This window comes from Phyllostomus hastatus, unplaced genomic scaffold (assembly GCF_019186645.2).
Source record: "Phyllostomus hastatus isolate PE091 unplaced genomic scaffold, TTU_PhHast_1.1 phas_scaffold_182, whole genome shotgun sequence".
Classification (NCBI taxonomy): Eukaryota; Metazoa; Chordata; class Mammalia; order Chiroptera; family Phyllostomidae; genus Phyllostomus; species Phyllostomus hastatus.
The window spans coordinates 1,350,292-1,376,586 of record NW_025334013.1 but is presented as its reverse complement, the minus strand read 5'-3'; the positions used below and the strand labels follow the sequence as shown (position 1 = coordinate 1,376,586).

The 26,295-nt window shown below is 66.9% G+C and overlaps 1 protein-coding gene across 9 annotated transcripts in view; it reads right to left on the bottom strand.

Annotated features, from left to right (window-relative positions):
- The window catches only part of PRDM16 (PR/SET domain 16), a 273,345-nt gene that overhangs the window by 119,417 nt on the left and 127,633 nt on the right, over positions 1 to 26,295 (bottom strand). For 6 of the 9 annotated variants that reach the window (XM_045859405.1, XM_045859399.1, XM_045859398.1 and 3 more), the window contains exon 3: positions 21,009 to 21,056. The exons of 2 other annotated variants lie outside the window; for them this stretch is intronic. In XM_045859405.1, the coding sequence (XP_045715361.1) occupies positions 21,009 to 21,056 (48 nt within the window). The remainder of the gene's footprint in view (positions 1 to 21,008; positions 21,057 to 26,295) is intronic. One more of the 9 variants, XM_045859400.1, reaches the window with a different exon arrangement.

Below are 26,295 nucleotides of genomic sequence, written 5' to 3'. Positions count from 1 at the left end.
CGGCGCATCGGCTCCCAACGCCGCTCAGCCCGGGGAGGACGAGACGGGACCCCGCTCCGCCCGGCCTGGCCGAGTCGCCTGCACCCGGGGCCCCCAGGGGTCAGACCCCCGTCTCCCCTCGCAAGCCCAGCGGGGCCCGTGGACGGCATCGGCCTCGCGGCCGCCTCCCCAAGGCCCCAGACCCCCACCATGCCTCTCCCCGCTCCCTGCCCTCGCGGCCACCAACGCCCCCCCACCCCACACCCCCCAAACACAAAGGAGAAGAACGCCTCGGAAAAGCCAGCAACGCAGCGGCAAAATAAACCTTCCCTAATGGCGGCCACACGCGCCGAGTGTCAGCGCCCCTCTTTGTGCCTGTGTCGGCGATAATCACGCAGCTCGGAGACAAGGCCTGGCGGCGGCGGGAGCGGCGTGACGGGGCCGGGAAGGCAGGTGTGACTGTAATTAGCTATTGTTTGACTATCAAAAGTCAGGGCTGATTAAAGCCACTAAGCGCAAGTGCGCGATTTCATTTCAAAGAATATTATGAACTGCACGCTGGGCCCTTTCAGACGGGGCCTTCCTTCCGCGGCGGCTAAGAGCCCGTGCCAGCGGTAATCAAACGGGAAATCTGCATAAACCTTCAGTCTCTAATTCAAGCGGAGGCCTTTCATTAGAAATATGTTACTTTATGAAACCGGGTCGCCGGCAAGGGGAGAAAAATGTGACTTCTTAAGGGAAGTGAATGGCACCTCTTTAGTGATTAACCCCAGATTAATGCAGGGCCCCACTGCTCGGCCTGAGTCCGCTTTATCGCTAATTCATTTAGGTGCCGTTTCGCCCGCACTCGATGGAAGTTACCTGCCAGGGCGCCAGGTTTTGGCAAGCGAGGCTGGCCATTACTGCCAAGCCCCAGGGACACTTTTTATTAAAGACGCTTTGAACAGTGTCTGGTATTGGTCTTTTTTTTTTTTTCCCGTCCTCTTCCTTTTTAGGGACTTTCCATTTCATGTGCGCAATTAGTTAAAAATGTGGGTCCTAATTCATTCATCGGAGATGGATGGGTTTCACGTCCTTGATCGATTCTGCACTCGGAGTCCACGGTGAGGGGCCGGGCTCGGGACCTGCACCCACACCCGTGCCCACGCACACACACGCCCGTGCACACACACGACACGCGGGCACACCCACACACACACACACACACACACGACACGCGGGCACACCCACACACACTCATGCACACAGGGCCCGAGGGCATCAAGGATAGAGTCTCGGCGGATGTGGGGGGGGCACCCACTCACCACCGCTCCCCAGAGGCCCCTCCCACCACAGAGCACACGCTGCTCCTTGTGCTGGGACACGTCGCAAGGCCACCACCCCGGAGTCACAGGAGAAGGACAGGTCGTTCCTCACCCTTGGGGGCCCCCGGCAGGGAGGGTGCTGTGCCTGCCCACTGCGTTCCGGGCCTGGGTGGCCGGTCCCCATGCCCGTGTTAAGGTACAGCCCACTCGGCCCCCCTCAGAGACCCGGGAGCCTTGATGGACGGGCAGCCCCCCGCCAGCCCCCCGGGGCCGGGCCCAGCGGGATGGAGGAGGGGTCGCGAGCCCCGGCCTGTGCGAGCCCGGGAGAGCCCGGCCCCGTGTTCTCTGTGTCCTGAGGACGACCTGGGAGCCCACGTCACCTGACACAGCTGCCACCGGCACAGCGGAGCCTGGGATGCGCGGATGCAGACCCTCCTTCCTGCTCCCGGCCCGGCCCGGCCCGACAGACACAGGTGAGGCCAGGGTCCTGGCCCGGGTCCAGCGAGGTCCTCCCCACGTTCGCCCGGGGGGAAGCAGAGCCAGGTGCCCCGGGTGTGGGCACTTCTGGGCACCGGCCGTCTCCAGGAGCCGCTGCGAGCGGAAGTCTCCCCGCCGCCCCCGGGGCCCTGTGCCCTGACCCGGCAGCCGCCGGGCAGCCAGCTGCCCCCCGAGAGAGCACACCCTCCAGCAGGTGCCTTGGGGCTGGGTGGGTGTCGCCCCGGGCGGGAGCCACCACAGGCCCACGTCGGCCTGGGCGGGAGCCCGCGTGCCAGGCTGCGGACCGCGGGGGCGCCGGCTCTGAGGTCCTTCCTTCCCCACCAGCAGGTCCGGGCCTCGTCCGGCCTGGGCCAGCAGCAGGACCTTAGTGACCATGGCCTCTTGCAGGCTTGACCCGAGAGTGACTTCTTCACCCCACACTCCCCTTAAAGGCCGTTCTCTGTGGGGAGGGGCCCCTGGGGGCTCTGCCAGGCACAGAAGGGTCCTCCCTGAGTGGCCGAGCGGCCAGCATGGGGTCTCCCTTTTCTGAGAGACCGCCGGGTCCTGGCGGGGGTGCCCGTGGCCTCCCACCCGGGCTCCGTGTCGTTGGGGGCGGGGGCCTCAGTGGTCTGGCAGGCGCTGGCGGTTCCTTCCTCGCGGGTACCCGCACAAGAGGACCAGGCCTCCTGCCTTCCGTCCGGACGGCCGCCCGGGCCCGATGCCCTGCTGCATGCGGCCATTGGGAGTTAGGAGGGGTTCGCTCCCCCGGCCCCGCCGTCCCCTGTGGCTGGGGGAGCAGCATGGGCGCCGGGCCTGTCCACCGCCCAGACCCTCCACCCACGGCCCTCCCTGCTCCGCGGGTCCAGGGACCTGGGAGGCTCCCCGTGGCCACGGCCAGCGGCTGGTGTCATGAGCCCTCAGAAGCCCGCACCCCCGGCTCCTGCCCGGAGAGCGGGGGGCACGCCCGAGGCACCCCCATGCCTATCTCCAAGGCCCCTGTCGGGGCCTGTGCAGCGGTGTGTGGCTGTGGCTGGTTGCGGGAGAGGTGGGCTGGCGGGTGGGCACCTTTGGCAGGGCCACCCTGGCCACGACCCCTGACGTGTCCCTCGCAGGGCAGGCCCCCAGCCTCAGAGGCCGTGTCCCTGGAGGAAGTCCACGGGGTGGGTGGTCCTCTCGGTCCCCCCCGTGGAGGAGGCAGGACCCCCATCCAGCCAGCCCCTGATCTGCAAAAGGAGCTTCTGGAGGGGACGGGTGGGTGGACAGATGCCAGCCCCCGGCTCCTCTCCCTTCCCAGCGGCCGGAGGGAAAGGTAGGGGCCCTGAGCCAGGCCGTCCCTGACGGCCCTGCACCTCTGACAGCCCGGCAATGCTGACATGGGCCAGCGGCCCCGGTGGCCTCTGGGGCTGGGGCGGGAGGTGGGACGCCCCCCACCATGTGCCCCACCTTCTCTCTACCCCTTCTGTTGTCGCCAGGAGGGTGGCACCTGCCACGAAGGCCATGGTGTCTGCTGAGGGCTGTGGCTTTTTCTTTTCTTGAAGCCGACTTGGAAACGGAGGGGCAGCTTCCTCTGACCTGCCCCAGCGACCGGGGCCAGCGGACTAGGGCCCCCCGGGCGGGAGCCGGGTGCCCCCAGCAGGCTGCACCCCCTCCGCGGCCTGCCCTGCCCAGCCGGCGGCCTGCTCCGACACCCGTGTCACGGTCCCTTTTAAACGCGCGTGTTAATTACCTTGCCACGCTGTGACCGCCCCCCGCGGCCCATTAATTAAGGGGTCACAATCCGAGAGCGTGTTTACCCAATAAGCTTTCTTCTTTAATTATCCTAATTGCTCGGAGACTGACAAAGACTCCACTCTCCTCCTTCCCCCGGTGGATTAGCCGGTGACAAACGCACTGGCCCGCACGCGCGTGCCGAGGGGCTGGGCCGCGTCCGTGGCGGGGCGCGGGTGCGTCCTGCGGTCAGAGGGGTGCGTGTGGGCGGCTGCCGGAGCCCTGGAGCTGCTCGACACGTGCTCCCACGCGTGTGCCAACGTGCTCCTCGGTTGGTCACGGTCCGCGGTCCCAGGGCCTGGGCCAGCAGAGGCACCGGATCCCAAGGTCACGGCCGAGGCAGCTCCTGTCACCGCGGTCTGTGGCCTGTGAAGGGCGGGCAAACCCAGCCCCGGGCCGAGCGGAACCGAGAACCACAGCCAGGCTCCGACCTGGCTCAGCGTCGGCTCAGGGGCCTCAGCCGGACGAGCAGTGGGGCTCCCCGCGGGCCAGCCGGGGCCTCGGCGCTGACGGAGCGGGGAGCCGTCCTGGACCCCCGCCGGGAGGAGGAGGCTCTCAGACCGCCCAGGCGTCCCTCTCCAGCCACTGTGCGGAGGCCTGCCCTCGTGTTTGAGCGAAGTCTGAGTCCAGGAAACACCCCGGAGTGCAAAAAGGGGCAGCCACCGAGGAGAGAGGCCGGCGCGTCCCCAACGATTAAATGTAGAGTTGCCTCAGGGCCGCCGGCGCGCCCGTCCCAGGTGCACGCCCAGGAGCACTGGCCGCGGGATGCGGACCCGTGCCTGAGCCCGGGCAGCCAGGGCTGCACACGGTGGCACCGCTTGGGGGTGCACCGGCAGCGGACGGGTGGGCAAACGGGGCAGGTGCACGCAGCGGGGTGTCGTCACTCAGCCAGGGAAGAGACTGGACCACCGACACACTGCACGGCGTGGGCGGTCCCCACCACACGACGCTCGGGGAGGACACCCGGACCTGAAAGGCCATGGACGGGGCTGCATTTACATGGCATGTGGATGGGGCGGCGGGATGGGGGCCGGCTGGTGGGCACAGGGTCTCCTCAAGGCTCAGCACAGGGGGCAGGGACCACCTCATCCCAAATGCACTGCCGGCCACGGAGCAGCTCACTGCGCAACGGTTAACCGGCGTGTTCTGTGAACTTGACCCTCAGAAAAAGACACGGGAGAAGTGCCGCTGGACCCAGCGTGCAGCCTGTGGGGCTGGGCTGGCGTGTGTGGCGGCGGCTGCTTCGTCCCAAAGGCGGCAGCTCTGCTGACGCCGGCTCAGGGGGCTCCTGCGGCGCTGGGGGCGGCACATTCGCGTCTGCTGACGTCGGCCGCAGTGGTGCCGGGGACGACGGGTCCACCTGCCTTGTTCTGCAGGGGGTGGGGGGGCGCTGGCGGTCCCCGGCCACCCGCCCGCTCCCGGGGAACCCGGCTGTGCCGGGCAGGCCCGCCTGCCCGGCGCGAGCTTCCGTCTCTTTAATAAAGATTAAGATGTCAGAGGGCCAGCGTTGCACAAAATCCCACTTTTATTAACTTCTCATTACCGGCCCAAGGCGAAGCCCGTTGCTGAGCTTCTGAAGCAGCGACGAGAAAAGTTATTAAATATGCATTTACGACGCCCGGGGCGCACACAGCTCTCGCTGACTCAGCGGACGGCTGCGCGCGGCCCCGGCCGGACTCCAGGCCGTGGGGACCTGAGGAGAAGAGGGACCACCGGGCCTGGCCAGGCTGCAGTCACGCGGGGGGGGCGGTCCCGGGGGCCTCGGTGGGCACCGACTGTGGGCCCGTCCCTATCAACCACCAGGAGCTCCCTGTCCACCCTCTTGGGCGGCCCCCCAGCCCAGTCGGCTTCCCTGTCTCCGGGGTGACCCGCCACCCATCTGCCCCGCGGAGGAGCCTCAGGTGGGACCCCAGGATCCTGGGTCCCAACACAGGAGACCAGGCAGGGGTCACCGCCTCCCATGGACCACCCCCCTGGCCCCAGGGCAAACCCTCGACCAGGACCAGCCCCCACGCTGTTTCTGCTGCGGCCCCTGCTGCATCCCCTCGTGGGGCCACCTGCCAGGTGCCTGCAGCCCCCAGCCCCCCGAGTCCACACCCCTTCCAGCTCTGCCCAGCTGCCACGCACGCCTACTGTGCCGGCCCTGTGCCCTGCACCATGCCCCAGCCCGCAGGACACGCCCTCGTCCGGGCCGGCGGTCACGGGGTCCCCAGCCCACTATGCCTTCCTTGTCGGCCACCCCGGGAACTCCACACACTCGGCACCCTCCCTCCCGCCTCCCTCTGTGCTGGCCACAGGCGCTGGCTGCTCAGGCTGCTCCTGGCCCTTCCGTGGGGACACCTGGGGGCCCCGTGCTCACCAGTCCACACCCACAGCCCGCCCGGTGCCCTTCTGGGTCACCAGGGGGGCACCTGAACGGAAGGACCTGCCAGGACAGCACGCCCACCCCTCTCCCCTCCGCAGGCCTCCCCCCTGCAAACGGGGCCACCGCCCCCAGCTGTCCCAGCAGCGGGCCCGGGCCCCTCGTCACCGCCCGTGCACTGACGCTTCTCCCTCTGAAATATCCCCAGTGCATCCACTTTGTCATCTCCCTGGCCCTGCCCTGGCCCAGCCCCTGCCGCCCTCCCCGGGCCCCCCAAGGCTCCCAGGTCCCCCCGGGCCCCCCTCCTCACCCTCTCTCCTTGCACCTCAGGGCCCTCCCGCAGCCGTCCCCAGCCAGGACCATCTCTACTCTGCCCTCCCAGGTCTGACCCCCCGGGTCTCAGGGGCCCCCTCCAATCCCCCCAGAGGTGCGATCACACAGCCCCCCATTTGCTGCGTTTCTGGTCACTGGTCACGGCTCACACGCTCACTGCTCTGTTGTTTGTGTTTGATTTGCCTCTTCAACAGCATTGTGAGCCAAACGTCCGTGCCCCCAAAACCCGTGTGTTGAAACCCCAAACCCCACGCGATGGCATTGGGGGATGGGGCCTCTGGGATGCGGCTGGGCCGTGGGGGTGGGGCCTTCCCGGTGGAATTAGTGGCCTTATAAGGAGAGGCACGAGCGCAGGGTCCTCCCTGTCCACTGGGGTGGGGGGGAGACACGAGGGGGGTCCATGGGGGGCCTGGGGAAAAGAGGGCCGTCTGCGACCCGCGAGGAGGGGCCGTGCCCGCCGGGGCCTTCGCCGGCGCCTCCATCTCGGACCTCCGGCCTCCAGACTGTGAGACATAAATGTCTGCGGTGTTTGGGCTGAAACGCCCCGAGCAGACGGGGACGGACCACCGGGCCCGGGGCCCGCGGGAAGGGCCTGACAGCTCCCAGCTGCAGGCGCAGAGCCCAGCGTGGGAGCAGACAGGCCCCCCGGGCACCGAGGCTCATTCTCCAGGGGGACCAGGAGCTTCGTCCCACCCCTCGGCACCAGCCCACACCTGCACGGTCGGTGCGACACCTTGTGGGGGGAGCCCTGACCTCCCTGCAGGACCCACTCCTCACTGAGCTGGCGCCAGACGCTGGGGGCCTCCCTGGCTCCCCTGTCATGGCTGGGGGGCGCCGGGCCATCACCTGCCCTCTGAGCACCTCGCGTCCCACCCGTGAAGTGCACGGAGGCCCCACGGCCAGCCCCTTGCAGCAGGCATCTTAGGCAACCAAGGAAACACCCGCCCAGGCCGCGAGAAGGCCCGGCGCTCGGTTCTCCCCCAGAGAACAGCCTGCTGCGGGGCCCCCAATCCGACCTGGGGGGCAGCGGGGGGCAGCTTGGAAAGGAGAGGGGATGGAGGGGTCTAAGGCATCGCCCCTTCCCTTCCCGCCACTTCGTGGCCCAGAACGGCCGTTGGACAGGCTGCCGGTGACCCAGGGGCCAAGCGGGCCACAGCTCAGGGCCACCATCCACTGAGCAAACCTGCCCCAAGGGGACAAGCCCGAGCCGGGGCCAGGGTGGCGGGTGCGGCAGGCTGCCCTCCCGAAGTGCTGGTCCTCCCGGACTCCGCCGCATCGCTGAGGCGGGCGGGCAGGCCACACGGCCCCAGACCACAGTCCTCGGCGCGTCCCTGGCGGGGGCGGACGTGTCACCTGTGGGTCTGGCTCCAGGGGCACCCGGGCCCCTGGCTGGGTGCAGGGTGCAGGTGGGCGGGGCGCTGTCCCACGTCCCTGCCCCCAGGCAGCCCCCAGGCAGCCCCCAGCGCTCCACAGCCTTCCCGCAGCCCTGTTTACCGGAGAGGGGAGAGCGGCCCCTCCCCGCTGCGCAAACAGGCCCTGCAAAGGCCCCCGCCTTCCCACCCCTCCGGCTCTCCGAGCTCACACGGGGCCGGCGGGCTTATCGGGAGGGCCGCCTGGTGTCGGAAGGTGTTTCCACGCATTGTGCGGCTGCATGGAAACCCAGTCCCGTCAGCTCCGAGGACAAAGGAACGCCAGGGCTGGAAACGCGAAACTATTTTGACCTGGCGACACCATTTTCAAAGGAAGAAAGTCATTCGCGGCCCACCATTCACTTGCTATCTCGCAGGAAGTCCTGTATTTCTTATTGACTCCCCAAGGCCTGCTTGTCCGTGTGAGAGGTCGCCTCGGAGGGCCCGTGCATGGGGACGTTTATGAGCTTTCTTTCCGCCTCTTCCTGTTGGGTTTTCCGCCAGCGCCGCCTCTCGGGGGTGTGGGCTCGCCCCGGCGCTACTCCAGGCTGGTTCTCCAGGCCCCCCGGGACCGGGCACCGAGCGAGGCACTGGCCGCCTGCGCTGTGTGGCCAGGTCAGAAATCGGGGCTCCAGAAGGGTAGGCGACGTGCCCCAGGTCACACTGGTTGATGGCAGAGCCAGAACTGCAGCTCCTGGGCTCTCGTCCCCGCTTCGGGGTCCGCTCCCCCCGAGCTCTCCGGTTCTCCCAAGGGTGACGGCCTCTGGGTGGGACCTCAGGGACTCATCACCACCATTGTCATTGTCAACATGGGCTCATCACCACCATCTTCATCACCACAATCATCACCACCACCATCACCACCACCATCAGCACCACCTTCACCATCATCCCCATCACCCAGGCCTCCCTCTGAGCACACGCCCGATGCTATCCTGAGTGCCCTCACACCAAGTACCTCGTGGAACCAGTGACCACGACTTTGGGGCAGGAGTTGCGACCACCTCCCTTTCACAGCAGGGGAAACTGAGGCACTGGAGGATAAAGAAGTCCTCAGACAGAGTCTCTGCCCTTCTGAGAATTTCCTTCCTGCGTCACATCGAGAGGCCCACAGAGAGTGCTGGGGACTGCCTGCACGGGTGCCGCCGAGCCCCCCAAGGCCTTGGGAGCTGTGTGGGGGGGGCTGGGCCCCAGGAGCACAGGGGCCTATCTGCTCAGGACTCGTGCTCTGGTCCGGGGGACGCACAGGTGCAGCTGTAGGTCCTGCCGGACGGTCAGAGTTTCCTCGGAGGGTGAAGTGAAGACCAGGACCGAGGAGGGGCGGGGGGAGGGCTAAGCTGCCCCACAGTGCCCTGCGGGGAAGGGGCTTCTGAGCGGGGGGTCACGTGTCATGTTGGGGACCCAGGGGCCCCAAGAGGGGCGGGGGCGGTGAGGAGTATGTCGGCAGCACTCGGGGGCCCGAACGTGACTGTGAGAGACAAATCCTTGGGGCCCGGTGAGGACACGGGGCCAGCGTCTGCTGCACTGGGGGACGGGAGGCCAGGGCGTGGCAGGACAGCCAGGGGGGCCCACTGGCAGAGGCGGGCGGGCCCTCTCGGCCCGGCGCTGGGCCCCGTCCTGGGGGCGCACGCACCTCTGGGTCAGCCCTGCCTTGACTGTCCTCCCAGGGCAGCTGGGAGAGGCGCCCGCCTCCCTTCCGCTGGGTCTGTCCCCTGGAGGGCTGCACGTGGGCAGGCACCGCCCGGAGACCCTCATCCCCGAGCACCGCCCCCAGGGTGGCCGCCGGGCCAGACCCTCGGGGGCGAGGTGGGCGGTTGTCCCGCGCCAGCCCCCTCCCGTCCCTGCCTCTGCACTTCTCGTCCAAAGCAGAAACACAAAGGGAGGAAATCTATTCACAGTCCCGCCTCCTCGCTTTATTTTTGCAGCTCTCTGGGGTGCCCACGCTTCAGATTCTCTTCCGATAATCATGTGCCCTTTTGGGGGCTGGCTAACCCAGAGCCTCGGGCTTGGAGGCAAGAGGTGGGGGCGGCCTGCCCAGGCCCGCAGGCGGTCCTCCTGCCGGCGCGGGCTGCACGGAGTGGGGGGCCCCGCCCCCCCCAGGGCGAGGCGGGGAGGCGGCCTTTTATGATGTTTTTCTGTGTTCGAACATCCCTCCCTACCCTCAGCTGGTGCGTGATAAATGCCACATCAGGCCCCTTTTATGTGATAATATCCCGTTGCCGGCAACGCGCGTTTCCGGGGCTAATACTCAGAATCTCGGCCATTGCGCGGAAATGACAGAAGCAAGGTTCCCGCACGAAATAATACGTCTCGCCTTTTATGACTTAATTTATCATTAAGCGCTCCGCCGAAGAGACGTCTTGTTAGCCGGGTGAGGAGCAGCCGTCAGCGGCGAGGGCCGGGCTGATGGAGGGAGGGGGGGCGGTGGTGGCCCGTGCGCGCAGGGAGTGGCGGCCGGCGCGGAAGGACACATCACTCGAAGGGGAATCGCCGCTCACATCAACGGGTTCAGTGGAAGCGCCCCTCTCTCCAGCCCGAACCCGTCCGTCCCCCGCACACTGCCCCCTGCACAGACAGGGGATGCGAGCGCTCGCCCTGCACGCGGTTCCTTAGAACCGCCCACCTGCGGGGACCCGGCCACGCCCACGCGGCTGGAGGGGGCGTTCCCGCCGGAGAGGGGAATGCGGCAAACTGCCCAAGAGGCTCCTGGGAGCTTGCCCCCGACCCCCGCGAGGAGCGGGAGGGTCTGGTTCGGAACCAGGGACTGGGGGCGCCAAGAACGCAGGCTGAGCGGCCCCTGGCACGGAGGATGGGTCTCAGAACCAGCGCCCCAGGAGGGCAGAGTCGGCGGACTACCCCTCGTGCCTCCAGCACCTGGGACAGCGCCCCGCACGCCGTGGGGGCTGGGAGTAACTGCAGGGCCCGCGCGGATACCGAGTCTCCAGCGTCATCCATTAAGTCACCGCAAAGGGAGACATCGTGTCTGTCTATTTCCTTCGAGCCTTCTCATAAATGCGCGTTCTGAGATGCGTGCATATATTGCGTGTAAGACGTGTGTGTGACAGGCATCCTGTTGGAAACCCTCTTTCCGGAAAGAGGAATAGGTCTGCCCCGCCCGTGGCTCAGCGGCTTGGAGCACTGGCCCGCGCGCGGAAAGGCTGTGGGTTCGATCCCCAGTCAGGGCGGGTCCTAGGCTGAGGGTGTGATGTCTGATGGGGGTGCCGACGGGAGGCAGCCGATGGATGCTTCCCTCTCAAATCAACAGACATATCCTCGGGTGAGGATTTTCAAAAAATAAATTAAAAAAAAAGTCCAGTGATAGCTTTCCGTTTTTAGAGCAGCTGCAGGGTTGCAGAGACCTGAGTGGAAGGCGGTGTTTCTGCGTAACCCCTGCTGACCGCCGCCCTCCCGGGCCCCCCGGTGAGTGACCTTGATCCGTGGGGTCACTTGTCACAGCGATGAGCCGTCATTGACACGGCGTCATCTGAGCCCTTCATTCACACGAAGGTCGTTCTCGGTGCCGTGTGTGCCGTGGGTTCAGATGAGCACATGACGTCACATGTCCACCCGCGTCACTCAGGGTATCATCGCTGTCCTGAGCACCCTCTGGGCTCTGCCCGCCCGCCCGCCCCTCCCCTCGTCCCCTACCCCGGACTCCTGGCTACCACGGAGTCCATAGTTTTGTCTCTCCCAGGTCGCGCTGGTGTGGGAGCCGCCCAGCCCACGGCCTTTTCACGTCGGCGCCTTCACTGAGGCCATGATGTCCGGTTGCCCTGCTTTGATGCCAGACCAGCCAAATGCCTCCAGGACCCGGGCTGGGCTGGGCAGGCTGACCCTCGCCCGCCTGGGCCCCTCCTCCCCTCTCCCGGTCAACCTCGCCGCCCACTGGGGAAGGTCACCCGGGGGAAGGGGTTACTCCGGCCAGTTCCCAGTCCAAGTCATGGATGTAGGACTCCGGAATCCCTCCCAACAGAGGGGCTGGGACGCCTCCTGGGAACGGCCCAGCACTGGTTCTCCAGGCAACTCGGGACCAAAGGTCACAGCCTCCCTTCAAGCAGGAGTGTCATTCTCGAGGGCAAGATGCAGGGCATCAGCAGGGAGAGGGGCTGTGCCACCCGGACATGCCTGTACCCTCCTGAGAGGCAGGGCTGCTTTTCCCACCCTGGGCCGTTGGCCATGGTCATGTCCTTGGCCTTGGCTGATGTGAGCCTAGGCCTAAGTGATTATGCGTGTCAGCCATCACCATGAGAACCACACAGCCCCAGGAGCCCACTGTCCAAGGAGGGTGACATTCAAAGGACACTGGACCCAACCATCTGCTCGGAACCAAACCCAGCGGAGCTGGCCTTGCCCACATGTGAGTGAGAACCAGTACATGTGTGAGTGTGGGGGTGGTGTGTTACGCAGCGTTACTGTGCCGATAGCTGACTGATGCACTCACTTCCAGTTACCACCATGCAGTGCAGGCTGGCCTTTCTCCGTACTGCACCCGTGGCCCAGCGCCACTCCGCACTCGGTTCCCGAAGCCCCGATGTGCCGGGCAGCTTGACGCCGTGTGTGCAGAGCGGCCCTGCGGGCACGCGGCCAACACACACCTGGGAGACTCGTCTTGGCGGGGGCCATTTGCAAACTTCTGGCCTCTCCACTGCATTGGGTGGCCTTGGCACATGACTCAGGCTCTTGGCCTTGGCCTCCAATGGGTGACGGACATGGGGTTGGGGGTAAATGAGCCCATGCACACAGGTGCCGTGCCCTGGGAGGAACACTCAAAGGTGATGACACAGCCTGGGCAGCGGGTCCGCGGAGCCTGGCCCCCAGGGCTTACGTCAGCAGAGGACGGCCGGGCCGGGGACAGGCAGGCGGCTTCCCACAAGCCCCGCACCTGTCTGCTCTCCTTCCTCCTTCTGGCACGAACACCTCAGCACGTGGCCGAGCGCGCGTCAGCCCACCCGCCACGTGAGCCCGGGAGCTGCTGCGGGAGGGAGGGCAGAGGCCCAAGGGCCCCGGGATGCCTGCTCACACGCCCGCCCGCCTGCCCCTGCGATGCAGTCTGCGCGGCCAGAGGCTGGGCCGCCCCACCGAGACGCCGGGGAACCGGAGCCGGGATGCACGTGGAGGTGCCCGTCCCCCGGGCCGGGGCGGGGGCCTGCTCCATTACAGGCCAGCGGGGGCTTCTCAGATGGGGCGGGGAGACAGCCTTCCGACGGCTCTGCCCCCACCAAGAGCTTCTGCAGCCTTCCAGAGACCCCCGGGGGTGGCCCCCACGGGAGGATGAAGCCCCCACATAAGGCCCGGGCCGAGAGGAGGAACGGGAGGTCCTGCACCCGCATCTCACCATCCAGCCCTGCCTGGAGGCTGTGTGCTGAGGCCTGCGGGGGCCCAGGCCCCAAGCAGGGGCAGCGACACAGCCTGGACCCCCCCACACTTCCGGGGCGGGGGACACCACCTGAGGCATGGGGAAGCCTCGATGTTTCCCGGGGGCTTGGGGTGCTCGACCCGCACCCACCCACCGCCATCTTTTACCCAGGGAGGGACTGGCCACCTCGACGCCGGGTGTGAGTAAAACCAGCAGCGGCCTCTCGTGCAGAATGACCACGGCCACGCCAGTGGGAAGACAGCGGGGCCTTGGAGCAAGCGGCGGGAGCCTCAGGCTTCGCCCTGGGAAGGGCGCCGCGCCACCGGAGGGAAGGCCTCCCCCCTCCCCTCCCCCTCCCCCCTCCCCGCCGGCTGGGCAGATGTGGGGGAGTCGCGCACCCGAGCGTTGGAAGCAGAAGTCGCTGAGCAAGCCCGGAGCTGATGTGTTTTCTCTCCTAATAGTGTGGCACAATTTAATTAACTCGCCGCTGCACCCACCTGAAGATTACGCAGTTTATTGGCACCACCATCTGGCTCCTGTAAGCCGGTAATGTAGATAATAAATCTGGGTCATTACCTGCCGCCCGAGAGGGGTGGCTGGCTCCGCGCGCTGGGCCGGCCCCCTCCTGCCCGCGAGGTGGGCCCGGGGCAGGCACCTGCGCCTGTGAACCCTGACCCACGGTGGGTGCCACGACACCCCCCAGGAGACAGGTGTCCTGGAAGAGCCCGACACCCACGGGCACGGCCAGCGCGCACCCGGGGTCTCACTGGCCCCCTTGGCCCCGTGCCAGCCCCAGCAGCCGCACCCCTAACGCCCACTCAGTGCTCAGCGGGCCCGGTGCCCAGGCGCTATCTGGTTACCCGACAGCACAGCCAGACCACGCAGTGCTGGGGACGCGGGCGACACCCTGGCCGCTGAGAGGAAGCTCTAGAACGACAGCGGTCCGAGATCGGCCGTGGGCCGCACCGGCCAGGGCCGACCCCAGGCGGAGGCGCGGGAGGGGCGGTGGGCCTCCAGGGAAAGTAAGACCCGGTTGTTTACCTGCGGGGCTCACGCCCACGTTCAAGTCCCGAGTCTGTCCTTCCGAATCACTGGTGTTTCGTCTGCTGTGGAGATTCCACTTTGGGCAGGCTGGGGGCGGGGCCGGGCCACAGAGAAGGGCCCCCGTCACCTGCTCTCACACCCGGGCTGGGCTGCTGGGGGACCCAGGGGCCCTCGCCTGCTCCCCGCTCCGGGACCTCTGCCCCAAAAGCTGCCCCAACACCGTGCCTTTCGGAAAGGTCGCACAAGGGGTGCCGCAGGCGGGGAAGAAACCGTGGCGGCTCACAGCTCTCCACAGAGAGGGAAAACTAAACTCATCCTCCCCCCCACCCCAGGTACGGCCCCCAGGGTCTGAGGAGCAAGCGCCCTCCTCACAGGCCAGGCCTGAACCCCACACCTCGGGGCCCCCGAGGCCAGGCTGCCCCCCCAGACAGGCAGGGCCCCGGGCAGGTAATAAATTACCGCCAGGGAATTAATGACCGGCAGCTCTCCCCAGCCTAATCTGGCGGTTTAAGCTGATTTCAGGAATCCTTCCGCTGGGGTGGGGGTGGGGAAGCGGAATCCTGGTGAGTGGGGGGGGAGGACGAAATGCAAAAAGTCTGCATGTGTAATATCGTCACCCAGCCCGGGAGCCGCCTGCAACTCCCCCTGGCCGCGTCGCAGGCCCATCAATCACCCTTATCTGCTCGGGACACCGCAGAGCCACCACCCCAGGGCAAGTTCAGGTGCTCGGAGGTGGCTGCAGGTCAGAGTCCGTCTGGAGGCCCGGTTCTCTGCCCCGGGCACCAGGGCCACCGAAGTCACACCTAGGCAGCACAGGCCCTTTCAGATAAGCGACAACAATTGTGAGTGCGGAGGCCTCCCGGGAGACGGGGGGGAAGGGCAAGTAGCCAGACTTGGGGCTGTTCCGGGGCGGGGTGCTGAGGGACCCCCCCCTCGCCGCCCCCCCTCCCCGGGGCCGCCGCCCCAGAACAGTGGTGGGAAGGGCCGGGAAGGCTCTGCTTTGCGTTCGACTTTCTGCTCTTGGCCCCGCTACACCTCCAGGCTTTGCAGCCTTTGATTCAGCAAAATCAAGGATGCAAACTTCTTAGGAGTACTTAGTTTCCATGGCAACCGAAGCTGACCTCAACATTATTGTTCTCAAGAGGAGACTGACTTTCCTATATGTTCATTCACTGAATTAATGGACTCCTGGTTCTTTTATCAGCAACCCCGGAACAAAGGAGAGGGGGACGTGTCGGGAAAGGGCTTTCAGCCACTGTCCAGCCTTTTGTCCGGGGCTTACTGCAAGGAGGCGAGTCTATTCAGCCCCAGATTATCAAAATCAACTCGGGGCTGTCTCCGGGGCAGCTAAACACACTTTGATTTCATAAAGACATAACTGATCCCGCATGCAAATTCATAATTGCGATCGCAGGGGGCTTGGGCCCGGGTCTCCGGGGCGCTCTCTCGGTCAGACGGCGCGGCGTGGAGGTGATCCGTGCTTGAGTCCAGCGCTGGCTGGCGGGGACGCGGAGACAAACACGGGATGGGTTCCTGTGCCTCGCTTTGCCGGCCCGGGCAGCCCGGGATACCCGGGGCGACCACGCTCACCGAGTCCCAGTGAGGACCGCTGAACCGGCGCGTGCCTGTCGGCGCCTCATTCTGGGGGTTCGGTGTCCACTGTCTTCCCGCTTCTCCCCGCTTCTCAGTCCAGCCACACGCGCCCCCCCTTCCCCGCCTGCCCCTCCTCCCTCGCCCGCCAGGCACCTGACAAATAGCTCCGCTTCCCCGGGGACAACAATGTGGATGAAATACGCCACGCACCGCGGCCCTGAACACCGACGCCTGGCTGTGTGTTCCCGCGAGGGGCGAGCTGCGGCGGCCCAGGGCACCGGGACGGCCCTGCAGAGCACCCAGGTGCCACCCGAGGACGGCCCGGCGTCCACCCCGGGGTGCGGGGCTTCTGGCAGCAGCTGTTGCACACAGATACTCAGTAGTGCCTGTCTCCGCTGCCACCGTCCCGGGGTTCTCGAGGCTCAGCTCCTGTCCCCGCCTGCCTGGTCACCCTCCATGAGCCCCCCCCCCACCCTCGAGGAACACAGGAGACCTCGGGGCTGCCCATCACCAGAGGCGTTTCGCCCGGGTCCAGCGATGGGAGAAGCGTCCGCACCCAGCGGCCCCGGGGGCCAGGCCGCGGCCCTACCATCCCAGCAGCCACTTCACAGATTATCACAATTATCAATCCGTCACCCCGCCTGGACAACGCCGGTCGGACGCCTTTTATGACCTGTAGCACTTGGTGGGTAATAACGGGGGGAGATTTATGGACCCATCACACTCCCTCCTCCAGCAGCAGGACTTGATGGGTTCCATTTATTTTGGACTCTCCTTCCCAGCCCCGGCCCCGGCCCTCCCTGCGAGCGCCGCCGGGCGGCCGCCGCCTGCCGGGCTGCTGCAGAGGCACCCGGCTCAGCCCCCCGCCCTAGCCTCGGAGCCCACAGATGCAGCGGATTCCCGATTTGTAGGTTGGCAATGCGGGGGGGGGGGGGTGTAGGTCTGGTGGAGAAGGGGGAGAGAAAATAAAGGCAAAGAAAGAAAAAGGCCCCTTTCCTTTGTGTGCGTGGGCTCCGGCCGCACTGCGCTGACACGTCCGTCCTTTTCGGGGCCGCCCGGGAAAACGCGAGGGGCACAGAGCAAAGGCTATCGGGGCCCACGCTTCCCCTTTCCTAGCGCCGCAGAGATTGAATCAAAATTCTTTTAGCCGATACCATCTCCCCGGGTGGACGGCACTCTTGTTAACGGATAAATGCAAGCTCTCCAGAAAGTAAAGAATACATTTAAGCCTTTTGCCAAATGTCTATCCTATTGGATTTTGATAAGACGGCCACTGAGCCTTAATAATGTCTTCCATCCATTTTCAGCGGGCCGGCCCTTCACGCGGCCCTTTATTCGTCCCCAAAGCCTCTTCGGCCGGCCTTTTTATTACGGGCTGCGGCGGGCTCTCCCGGGAGCGGCGGCCCGAGTGACGGATGGGCCACGGGTTAGATTATCTCCCGCAGACGCTGGCTCCCCAGCAGCCCCGGGCTTTCCCGCTAAGTAAACAGAGACTAAATAGAGTCGGCGGAGGGGGCCGTCCCAGAGGTCCCGCACAGGCGACGCAGCAGGCGACGCACAGCCCAAGTGACTTCAGGGGAAGAGAGAGCGCCAGGCCCGCGCGGTGGGGGGCGGGGCGGGGCGGGGCGGGGCGGGGCGGGGCGGGGGGGGGGCGGCCCCTGGGCCCGCGAGCGCGGTTCCGAGTGTCACGAGAAGCACAAGTCCCAGCTGCTGGGGCTGCCGGGTGGACAGGAGGGCAGGGGAGGATGCAAGAATGTGGGGACAAGGGATGGAGAGGGGGCTGGGAGGGGAGGGGGTGCCGCAGGGGACACCGGGACGGAGGGTACTCTGGCCAGACACCCAGCTCAGCCAGGCGGTGGCTCCGCCCCTTCTGGAGGCGGGGCCAAGCCTGGCGCTGCTCACAAGCTGCTCCACCTGTCACTCCAAGGGCAGCCTCGCCCCGGGGCCACCGATCCCGCTTGCCCCCGTTCAATCCTCATCCCCTTTGTCGTGTGAACTACGCCAGCCGGCCTGGGCCTGGGCCTGGGCCGTTCGCGAGTAAACTCGGAACAGATGGATTCCCCAGCCCCTTCGGCACCCAGGCTCTCTCTCTAGTAACGAGGACCTACCACTGCGACTTCCCTACAAGACGTGACATTCGCTGCATTTCCTGTGTCAAGCCACGGGTTGAGCTAACGAACGTTTGTTGCATTTAACGGCTGCAGGCGGAGAACAAGAAGTATAATCTTCCTCAGGTTGGAAGAGATGAAGCTCAGAGATGTCCACTGACCCCCTCAAGGAAGCACAGTGCCCTGGTGCTCCCCCAACACGTGTTTGAGACCCCCCACCCTGACCCCGTGTCTCTGGGCGAGGAGGGGCCCTGTCCAGCCAGACGCAGAAATCCCAAACCACAGAACTGGTGAGTGGGAGTCTGTGTCCCGTTACCAGGGAATCCACCTCATTAACCTTTAAAATGGCGCACGAAAGCACGTATAGTTATATGTACGATAAGCTTAGGAGCGAGGGAGGACCCCCCCACCCTGAAAATGGGATTATCGTCTGGGGGGCGGGTCCTTTGTAGTCCAGGCTTCCCCCGCCAGGTGAGTGCTCTGGGGACCCACCTGTGTCAGCGCCCCAGCCGGCGTTGTCTTGAGGGGCCGTGATTGGCTTCGGTGAGTCTTTGAGACTCTTTCAGCACATTTGCCCGGGTCCTGGGTGGTTTACGAGCGCACCTGCCCACACAGCGCTGAGTGCTCAGCCGTTTTTGACCAAAAACAGTATAACCCCCCCGTGCCCCACCCTCCTTGTTCGCCCAATCCCACCCCGAGTGACTTTTTTGTTTGTTTCCAGGGGGAAGAGGTGAAGCAAAAAACGGCAGAAGCGCCACAGGGACCGGAATCGGGCGTCCGAACCCGGACTCGAGCGGTGGGGGAAAGAGCCTGCACTGGTGAGCTGCATCGGGTGGAGAGGCCGTCGACGGTGACGGAAGTTTAAACGTGTGAGAATAAACACACCATTTCTTTATAAATAACTCCAGATATTGGGCCCCCCTCGTGTCTCCCACCCTGTGACTGACATCTCTCTGTCCACCAGGCGGGGCCTTCGGTTTGGGAAGACGGTCACATGAGTGCCGTGCTGCTTCGTCTCCCGACCCCACGCACGAACCCCTCTGCTTCTGCTCACGTCTCTCTCTGTGCCAGCCCCCCCAACCCCCTCCCAGAGCTGAGGGGGACGGCAGCACCAGACTCAGGCTCCCACCCTGTCACCGTCGCACCGACCGTGTCACACTCAAGAACCCCAAGTGCTAATAAGGTCCAAGTTTAGTGGGAGATTGGTGCCGTTCTGGGGTTCAGGGGATGGAGCGGCTGGGGGAGCAGCTGGGGAGGTGGGCAGAGCCCCCTCCAGGGAGCCCCCTCAGAGCAGGGCCGGCTGCGCGTCAGAAAGGTTGCTCCCAAATAGGTGACAGCCAAGGCACCCTGCCCCTCTGGTCCCCCTGGCCCCCTGGCGCCCCAGCCCCGGGCCCCGTCCCTCTCTCTGGTGACCCTCGACCCCCCCGTGCCAAGTCGGGGAGCTGTGAGCGAGGCTCTGGCTGGAGGGCACCCTGCACCCAGCCGTGAGCAGCCCCCGAGAAAGGCCCCTGGACCCTGTCAGCCAAGGCCCGGTGGCTCCGCCGTTCACGAAAACACGACTCCAGGACAGAGGACGTGCTGATCTTGTTCTGGTTCAAAAGTGTCACACTTGCTCCTCACCAGTCTTGACCTTAGACTTGACCTTTGGCCTTCTGCCCTGCCCCTTGTACCCGGGCTGGACAACCGACTGCCGCTGCTCCCACCACAAATGCTTCTTCTCTGACCTCCGGCCAGGCCGCCCCCCCACCCCCCGTCAGGGGAAGTCCGCCTGGGGTCGGCCGGTCAGGTACCCAATTGTGGCGTGAAAACAGAGATGTCACGTTCCCTCTGGACGTTGAGACAGGAGCGGCCTCAGGCCCTCTCTGTGGGAGGCGACTACACCTCCACCCCCAGGCCTGTGGGCGAGCCCCCCACGTCTGCCCCCGCACGGCCCTGTGGAGACAGGGCCCCGCGCAGCAGCGGGGAGGGGGAAGACAGCTGTCGGGGTCCATGGTGGGCGTCCCGGGCAGGGGCCTGGGCTGGATGGTTGTCCCGGTGTCGCTCAGACACAGTGGTCCCACAGGGCCCGACGGACAAGGTGAAAAGGTCGCCTTGACAGAGCTCCTGCAGGAGGTCGCCACAGGGTCAGAAAATGCCTTTTCCCCAAATCCACATCCTGGGGTTGAACCAGGTGAGAAGGCGCAGGTGCCCCTGTCCTTAATATACAGGTCACAGGTCCGCCTAGACGGCAGGTCCCCCTGTCCTTTACATACAGACCACGGGTCCACCCAGACGGCGGGTCCCTGCGCTCCTTATATACAGGTCACGGGTCCACCCAGATGGTAGGTTTCCCCATGCCCCTTACATACAGGTCATGGGTCTGCCCAGACGGCGGGTCCCTGTGCTCCTTATATACAGGTCACGGGTCCACCCAGATGGTAGGTTTCCCCATGCCCCTTACATACAGGTCACAGGTCCACCCAGACGGCGGGTCACCCATGCCCCTTACATACAGGTCATGGGTCTGCCCAGACTGCGGGTCCCCCATCCACCTTACATACAGGTCACGGGTCCACCCAGATGGTAGGTTTCCCCATGCCCCTTACATACAGGTCGCGGGTCTGCCCAGACGGCGGGTCCCTGTGCCCTCTGCCTCCGTGGAGAACTCTGTCCAGATGACTCAGCTCTGACCACCCCGCAGGTACACAAAGAACCTGGGGCAAGTCTGGCCAAACTCTTCACGCTGGGAGCGAGGGTGGGGGCTGGGGCCACCGCCTGGGAGCTCAGCTCCCCGCCTGCCGGAGCCGTGAGCACGCACTCTGGGATTCCGACCGTGAGAACACGGCCGGTGCTGACCGGCCAGTCCCTGCAGCCACCGGCTGCGTCCTGACCCCGCTGGGGCGTCCGCAGCCATGCGACTGAAGACAGTCGCTTCCTCCTGCTGTCCGGCTGCTCGCTCAGCGCCCCGCAGAGCCCTCTCCGGGGCCGAGCACGGACAGCAGCGACCGTCGGCTCTGCAGCCACTCCCGTCTCTTCCTCCCTACACCCCTCCCGCCCGTGTGCGCGCCCAGTGGAGACGGGCAGGTGGCCGGGCTCCTCGCGCCGCCTGGGCGGCCGCGCGCCCGCAGGCACGGGCTCTGCTCGGTTCTCGGGAGCTGGGCAGAGTGGCCCCCACCTGCCCATCCTAATGACAGGGCACCCCGTTCTGTCCCTGCACAGGCCACAGACAGGGTGGCTCAGGGCGGGCGGGGCGCCCACGGCGGGGCCCGAGGGGGCACGCAGCAACGGCTCGCCTACCTTTTGGACGCAGCTGTCCTGCGGCGACACCTCCTCCGTCAGCATCTGCTGCAAAACAAGTTGGAAAGGGGCTGTTAGTCCCTGACCACACGCCGCTCTCGGGCCGCGGCCGTGCGCCGCGGGGGCGGGGCACTGTTCTCCGAGACGGTGTGCGGGCAACCTGGTGGCTTCTCCGTGACACGACAGAAGTGCCCTGTCTGGGGGCCGGGGCCCCCCTCATTCCTGACCATGTCCCCCCCCCACGTTCGCTGAGAGCGGTAAGGACCCCCCTGGGGGCGTCGCCTCCCTGCAAAGTGGCTCGGCCCCTCGGCAACTGTGCGGAGGCCCGGCACGTCCTCGAAGTGGAGAAGCTTGTAACAGACGCTCTGCTTGCCCCCTCCGAGTGCCACCAGCAACGCGGGCGGCCCGCGCTTGGGGGTGACTTGGTCCGTGCTCAGCCAGCCCGGAGCAGAGGGGGGCTCCTGCCTGGCGGCTCTCGCGCAGGCCTGGGGTTAGGCCTCGCGCAGAGAGGAAGGGCTGGCCCTCAGGGTTCCCCTCCGCAGCCTGGCCCAGAGCTCTCCTGGGCTCGGCTCGGAAGCTGCGGCACTGGGCCTGGCCGGCGACTCCCCCTAAAAACCGCCGGGTTCCCCCCCCCTGCGGGCGGCCTGTCAGGGGACGGCCCCAGGGCGCTGCCCACACCGAGCGAGCAGACAAGCCAGCTGCATCTGCGGGGGTTTCCCTCCTGGACCGAGGGGCCGCGCAGAAACACACGTGGAAATCGGAACGTCATCTCCGTAAGAACGAAAACCGAGACTGACACTAATATTCGAGAGATCAAACAGGAAGCGGCGTCGGAACCAGGGGTGTTGTCCCCTCCCCCAAAAAACCGCACCGTGGACTTCCGCATCCCGAGCAAGAGTGGCGCGGCCGGCAGCGCCCACATGGGCAGGTGAGCAGACGGGGGGGGCCCCGTTCCAAATCGCGGGCACACGTGCCCGGGCTCAGCTGTAATAACAATAAGTCATACATTTTTAAACGTTAAAAATTCTACCCAGTTGGGGATCTTATGTTTCTCTTAATAGACTCTGAAACTGTGGTTTGGAAAGCGACGCTGGCGAACAAGGAGCAGAGACAGAGAAGGTGAGCGGGGGGGGGGGGGGGGGTGGCCGCCCCACGGCCCCAGGGCGTCCTCGGAGACCAGGGCACCGGGGGCCTGTCCCTGCTGGGCCTGGGGCTGCCCAGGGGCCCGAGGGCAGCCAGCGGGCAGGCCAGTCCCTCTGCGCGTGCGTCTGCCTGGTCTCCACTCTGACCCAGCGCCGAGAAACCAGCGAGGCCCCATGGGCCCCGGGACAGGAGGAGAGAGGCGGACCGGCCTCAGAAAAGCCGGTGACCGAACCTGCCCTTCCCGGGCCAGAAGCAGGAAAAGGTGCTTTGACTTTTCTAAGGCACACGGTCCCGACAGCCCGGGACCTAACCATGTGAGGGGCCCTGTGACGGAGGCGGCGACGCTGTGCCAGCCCGGGGGGCGGCCCCCGCCCAGCACCGCCCACGAGGAGGCCGAGGCACGTCCAGTCACCCCACAACTGCTGGGAGCCTTCCCAGGGAGGGGGCTTCAGGGACCCCTGTGCACGGACGCCTGTTTGCCTCGCACGGCAGGAGCGCCTGCCGCGGGCACCACGGGCCCCTGTGACCCCAGATGCAGCCGGTCACCTCGGTCACAGGGCCGCCTCGGTCACAGGCACTGACTCCGGGCGCTCACTGAAGCCGCCGCTGGAAGACCGGGGAGCGTTCCGGGGTGTGGCCTGCCCAGGGGCCTGGGTTGTGGAACCCCTTCAGGCCTAGGGAAAGGGAGGGTCGGCCCCACGTGGTCTGGGGCTCCTGAGAGTGCGGACCAGGCTCAGGCGGGAGGGGAACACCGGCTCACGGGGCACGCTGGGCCTCCAGCAGCCGAGGCTCGGTCTGTGGGTCAGGTGCGCATTAAAGACGAGGCAGGAACCGGCCCCGCCCACTCCCAGGCCACGTGGTTGAAGGCGTGGTCTCTCTGGGGTTCCCGGAGAAGCCAGGGCTACCTGCCCACGTGACACCGGCGACCACGACCCCCAAGCCCCAGGCCCGCCACCGGCGACCACGACCCCCGAACCCCAGGCCCGCACGGTCGCCTCGCCCCCCACACCTCACTGCTCACACCGTCCTGAGCCCGTCCCCGAGCTGGATGCGCCCTGTGGTCATGCAGGGGTCGCCGGCCTCCTGCTGGGCCTGGCCAGGAGGCCCCCCCCTTCCAGTGGGGAGATGGTGCACTGGAGAGTCCAGGTCAGAGCTGGACTGAGGGTCATGGTCACGGACACGGCTCGCCCCATTGCTGCCTGGAGGCCATTGGCACCGGGTGCCCACACCTGCGCCTGCCGGCCCCCAGCACAGGCCACGCTGGGCCCAGGGTGGGCGCTGCCCCTCTGCCCCGGTGCCTCTCCTGCAGCACCCGCCATTCCTGCCACGGTCAGTTCGGCCAGCTGGGTCTTCACGCTGAGGTTCGGTGGCCTTGACCTTCCTCCTCCCCCTGCTCCCCACGACCCAGTCTTGGAGAGGTAGCGGCGGGGATGACTGGGCAGGTTCGCCCCTCGCTGTGGCCAGCCCGTAAGCACTGGGGGGCTCCGGGAGAAAGGGGGCTCATGGCCATCTCACGGAGCGGGTTGGAGAGTCCCTCGGGCCGGGGGCCGGGCTCGCAACACAAGGAGGACGGACACCCGCGGGTCCGTCCCATCCGAGGGCCCCCAGGCGGTCCCGGAGCTGGGTCCCACCCCAGCGGGAGTCAGTGCTCTGCGGGACGGAGGCCCGCCCACACTCGGGGGCGCAGAGAGCGTCCTGGGGCGGGGGGACGGATCTGGGGAGGGGCAGCGGGGGTCTGCCTGCTCTGGGCTCCAGGCAGGGATGGCCGCCGCTCGGACCGCGTGTGCCAGCGGTGGGGAGCCCGGGGTGGCCCCCCCGTCGGCAGCCTGGCTCCCCCAAACCCCCGGGCCTGCGTCCGAGGCGCCCACACACAGACTGCCCTCCACACCCAGAAACCCCCGAGGGCTCTCCCAGAAGGGAGCCGGGCCGGTCCCCGCGGCACAGGGCCACCGCCCCGGCCAGGCTCCCGGGCTGGGGGCACGCCCGGGGGTGCCACGCAGCCTCCCCCCCAGATCTCTGCCATCCCCTAACACAGCCAGCCACACGCCAGGCCCACCCGGGTCCCACAGGCCTTGGGCCGGGGGTGGCCAGAGCCCCGTCCTTCGTCAGAGGCTGACCGTGGCCGGGTGGGAGGGAGTGCCTCAGGAAACAGGCCTTCTGTCCCCACAGGAATCGTCCGAGGAGGTCTGGGGCGGGCCCTGGGATGGTCCCGGCCACCCAGGAGCCGTGCTCGGTGGGGACGCGAGGCCAGCGTGCAGCCCACGCCGTCCCTGACAGGCTGAGACGCCGCGCGTGGGCACCCAGCCGGGACACCCAGCCGGGACACCCAGCCGGGACCGTGCACATCGGTGTGGAGCGGGCCAGGGGGGACCGGGGGGACCAGGGGAGACCAGAGGGGACCAGGGGGGACCAGGAGGAAACAGGGGAGACCAGGAGGAAACAGGGGGGACCAGAGGGGACCGGGGGGACCAGAGGGAACCAGGGGGGACCAGAGGGGACCAGGGGGGACCAGGGAGGACCAGGGAGGACCAGGGGAGACCAGAGGGGACCAGGGGGGACCAGGCGGGACCAGAGGGGGGCCAGGGGGGGGGGACCAGGGAGGACCAGGGGGACCAGGGTGGACCAGGCGGGACCAGAGGGGACCAGGGGGGACCAGGCGGGACCAGGGGGGACCAGGCGGGATCAGAGGGGACCAGGGGGGACCAGAGGGGACCAGGCGGGACCAGAGGGGATCAGGGGGGACCAGGAGGGACCAGGGGGGGACCAGGGGGGACCAGGTGGGACCAGGGGGAACCAGGTGGGACCAGAGGGGACCAGGAGGGACCGGGGGGGACCAGGGGGGACCAGGTGGGACCAGGGGGAACCAGGGGGGACCAGGGGCGACCAGAGGGGGCCGGGGGGACTGGGGGGACAAGAGGGGAACAGGCAGAAACAGGCGGGGCCGGGGAAGACCCGGAGCTCCCGGCTGTCCTCACCGCTCCATGGAGCCCGGCCCTGGGCCCCCGCAGGGCTGTGGGCTGGGGGCAGCCGGGGCGTGGCCCCTGAAGCACAGCTGCAGGGCCGCGGGCGACCAGGGAAGACCCCCCCAACCACATGGCACAGAGCGAGGTGGGCGTTCGGCCCGATCCCCCGGCGCCCCCCCAAGAGGAAGCCGGCGCAGTGGCTGAAGAAAGGCCCCCTGCAAAGGGGGGGTCTGAGGCTCATTCCAGAACCCGCCGTTCCGGAAGCTTCTCTCTGCCTCTCCTGTTCACAGCCGGCCTTGGCAGGGAGGCATACGGTTACCTCTGCTCTTCACCCGCCGCTGACCTCGGGTGGACCCCCGCTGGCCGGACACGCCCCTTCTGGAGGCCGGGAGCCCGGTCACCACCCCCCCCCCCCCCCCCGGCCAAGGCTGCGCCCTGCTGAAGCGCCTCTTTATTCCGGGAGCGGGGCCCTCGGCATGGCCTCGCTGGCCGGCCGGCCGCTGGCAGCGTCTGAGGCCGCTCTCGGCCCTGCCTCCACACCCCGGCACACGTTTTAGGTGTGTTTTGATTAAGCGTTTTAGCCAAAAACGAGAGGTTTGACCTCCGGCATTTCACTTTTCTCGCGGGTATCAGTGCCAGCACTGAACTAAGTGGGGTTGGTCAAAATATCTCTTTTGACTCTTAAAATAAATACCCTCTGTTCTCCGAAGAGCCGGCCGGAGCAGACAGACGGACACCGACGCCTCCCCGGCTCGCAGCTCCGGGGCTCTGGCGTGGCCCCCGAGGGGGCTAGGCCTTCTGCTCGGTGTCGCAAACGGGTCCCAGACGGCTCTCTGTCCCCGCAAGCCCGTCTGCAGGGGCGAACCGGACGGAGCCCGGCCCTGCGGCTCCCACAACCGAGAGAAGCGGGCGCAGCTCCCCGCCCGTCCCCAGCCGGCCCCGCGGCCCCAGCAGTCCCCCAACACCCGCGGTCACCGGCCTCTTGCTCTCGGCCTCGGAGCCCGGGCCTCTTCCTGGCCTGCCCAGGCGGCCCCCTTGTGCCCCGAGCTGTGCGGCTGTGTCTGAGGGGCTGACGGCTGCCCAGGCCGAGGCCCCTGACCGGGGAGAAGCCAGCACGGCTGGGGGACAGGGCTGCCTGTGCCGGCTGCTGAGGGGTGTCAGGAGAGGGGGGCCAGCTCCCC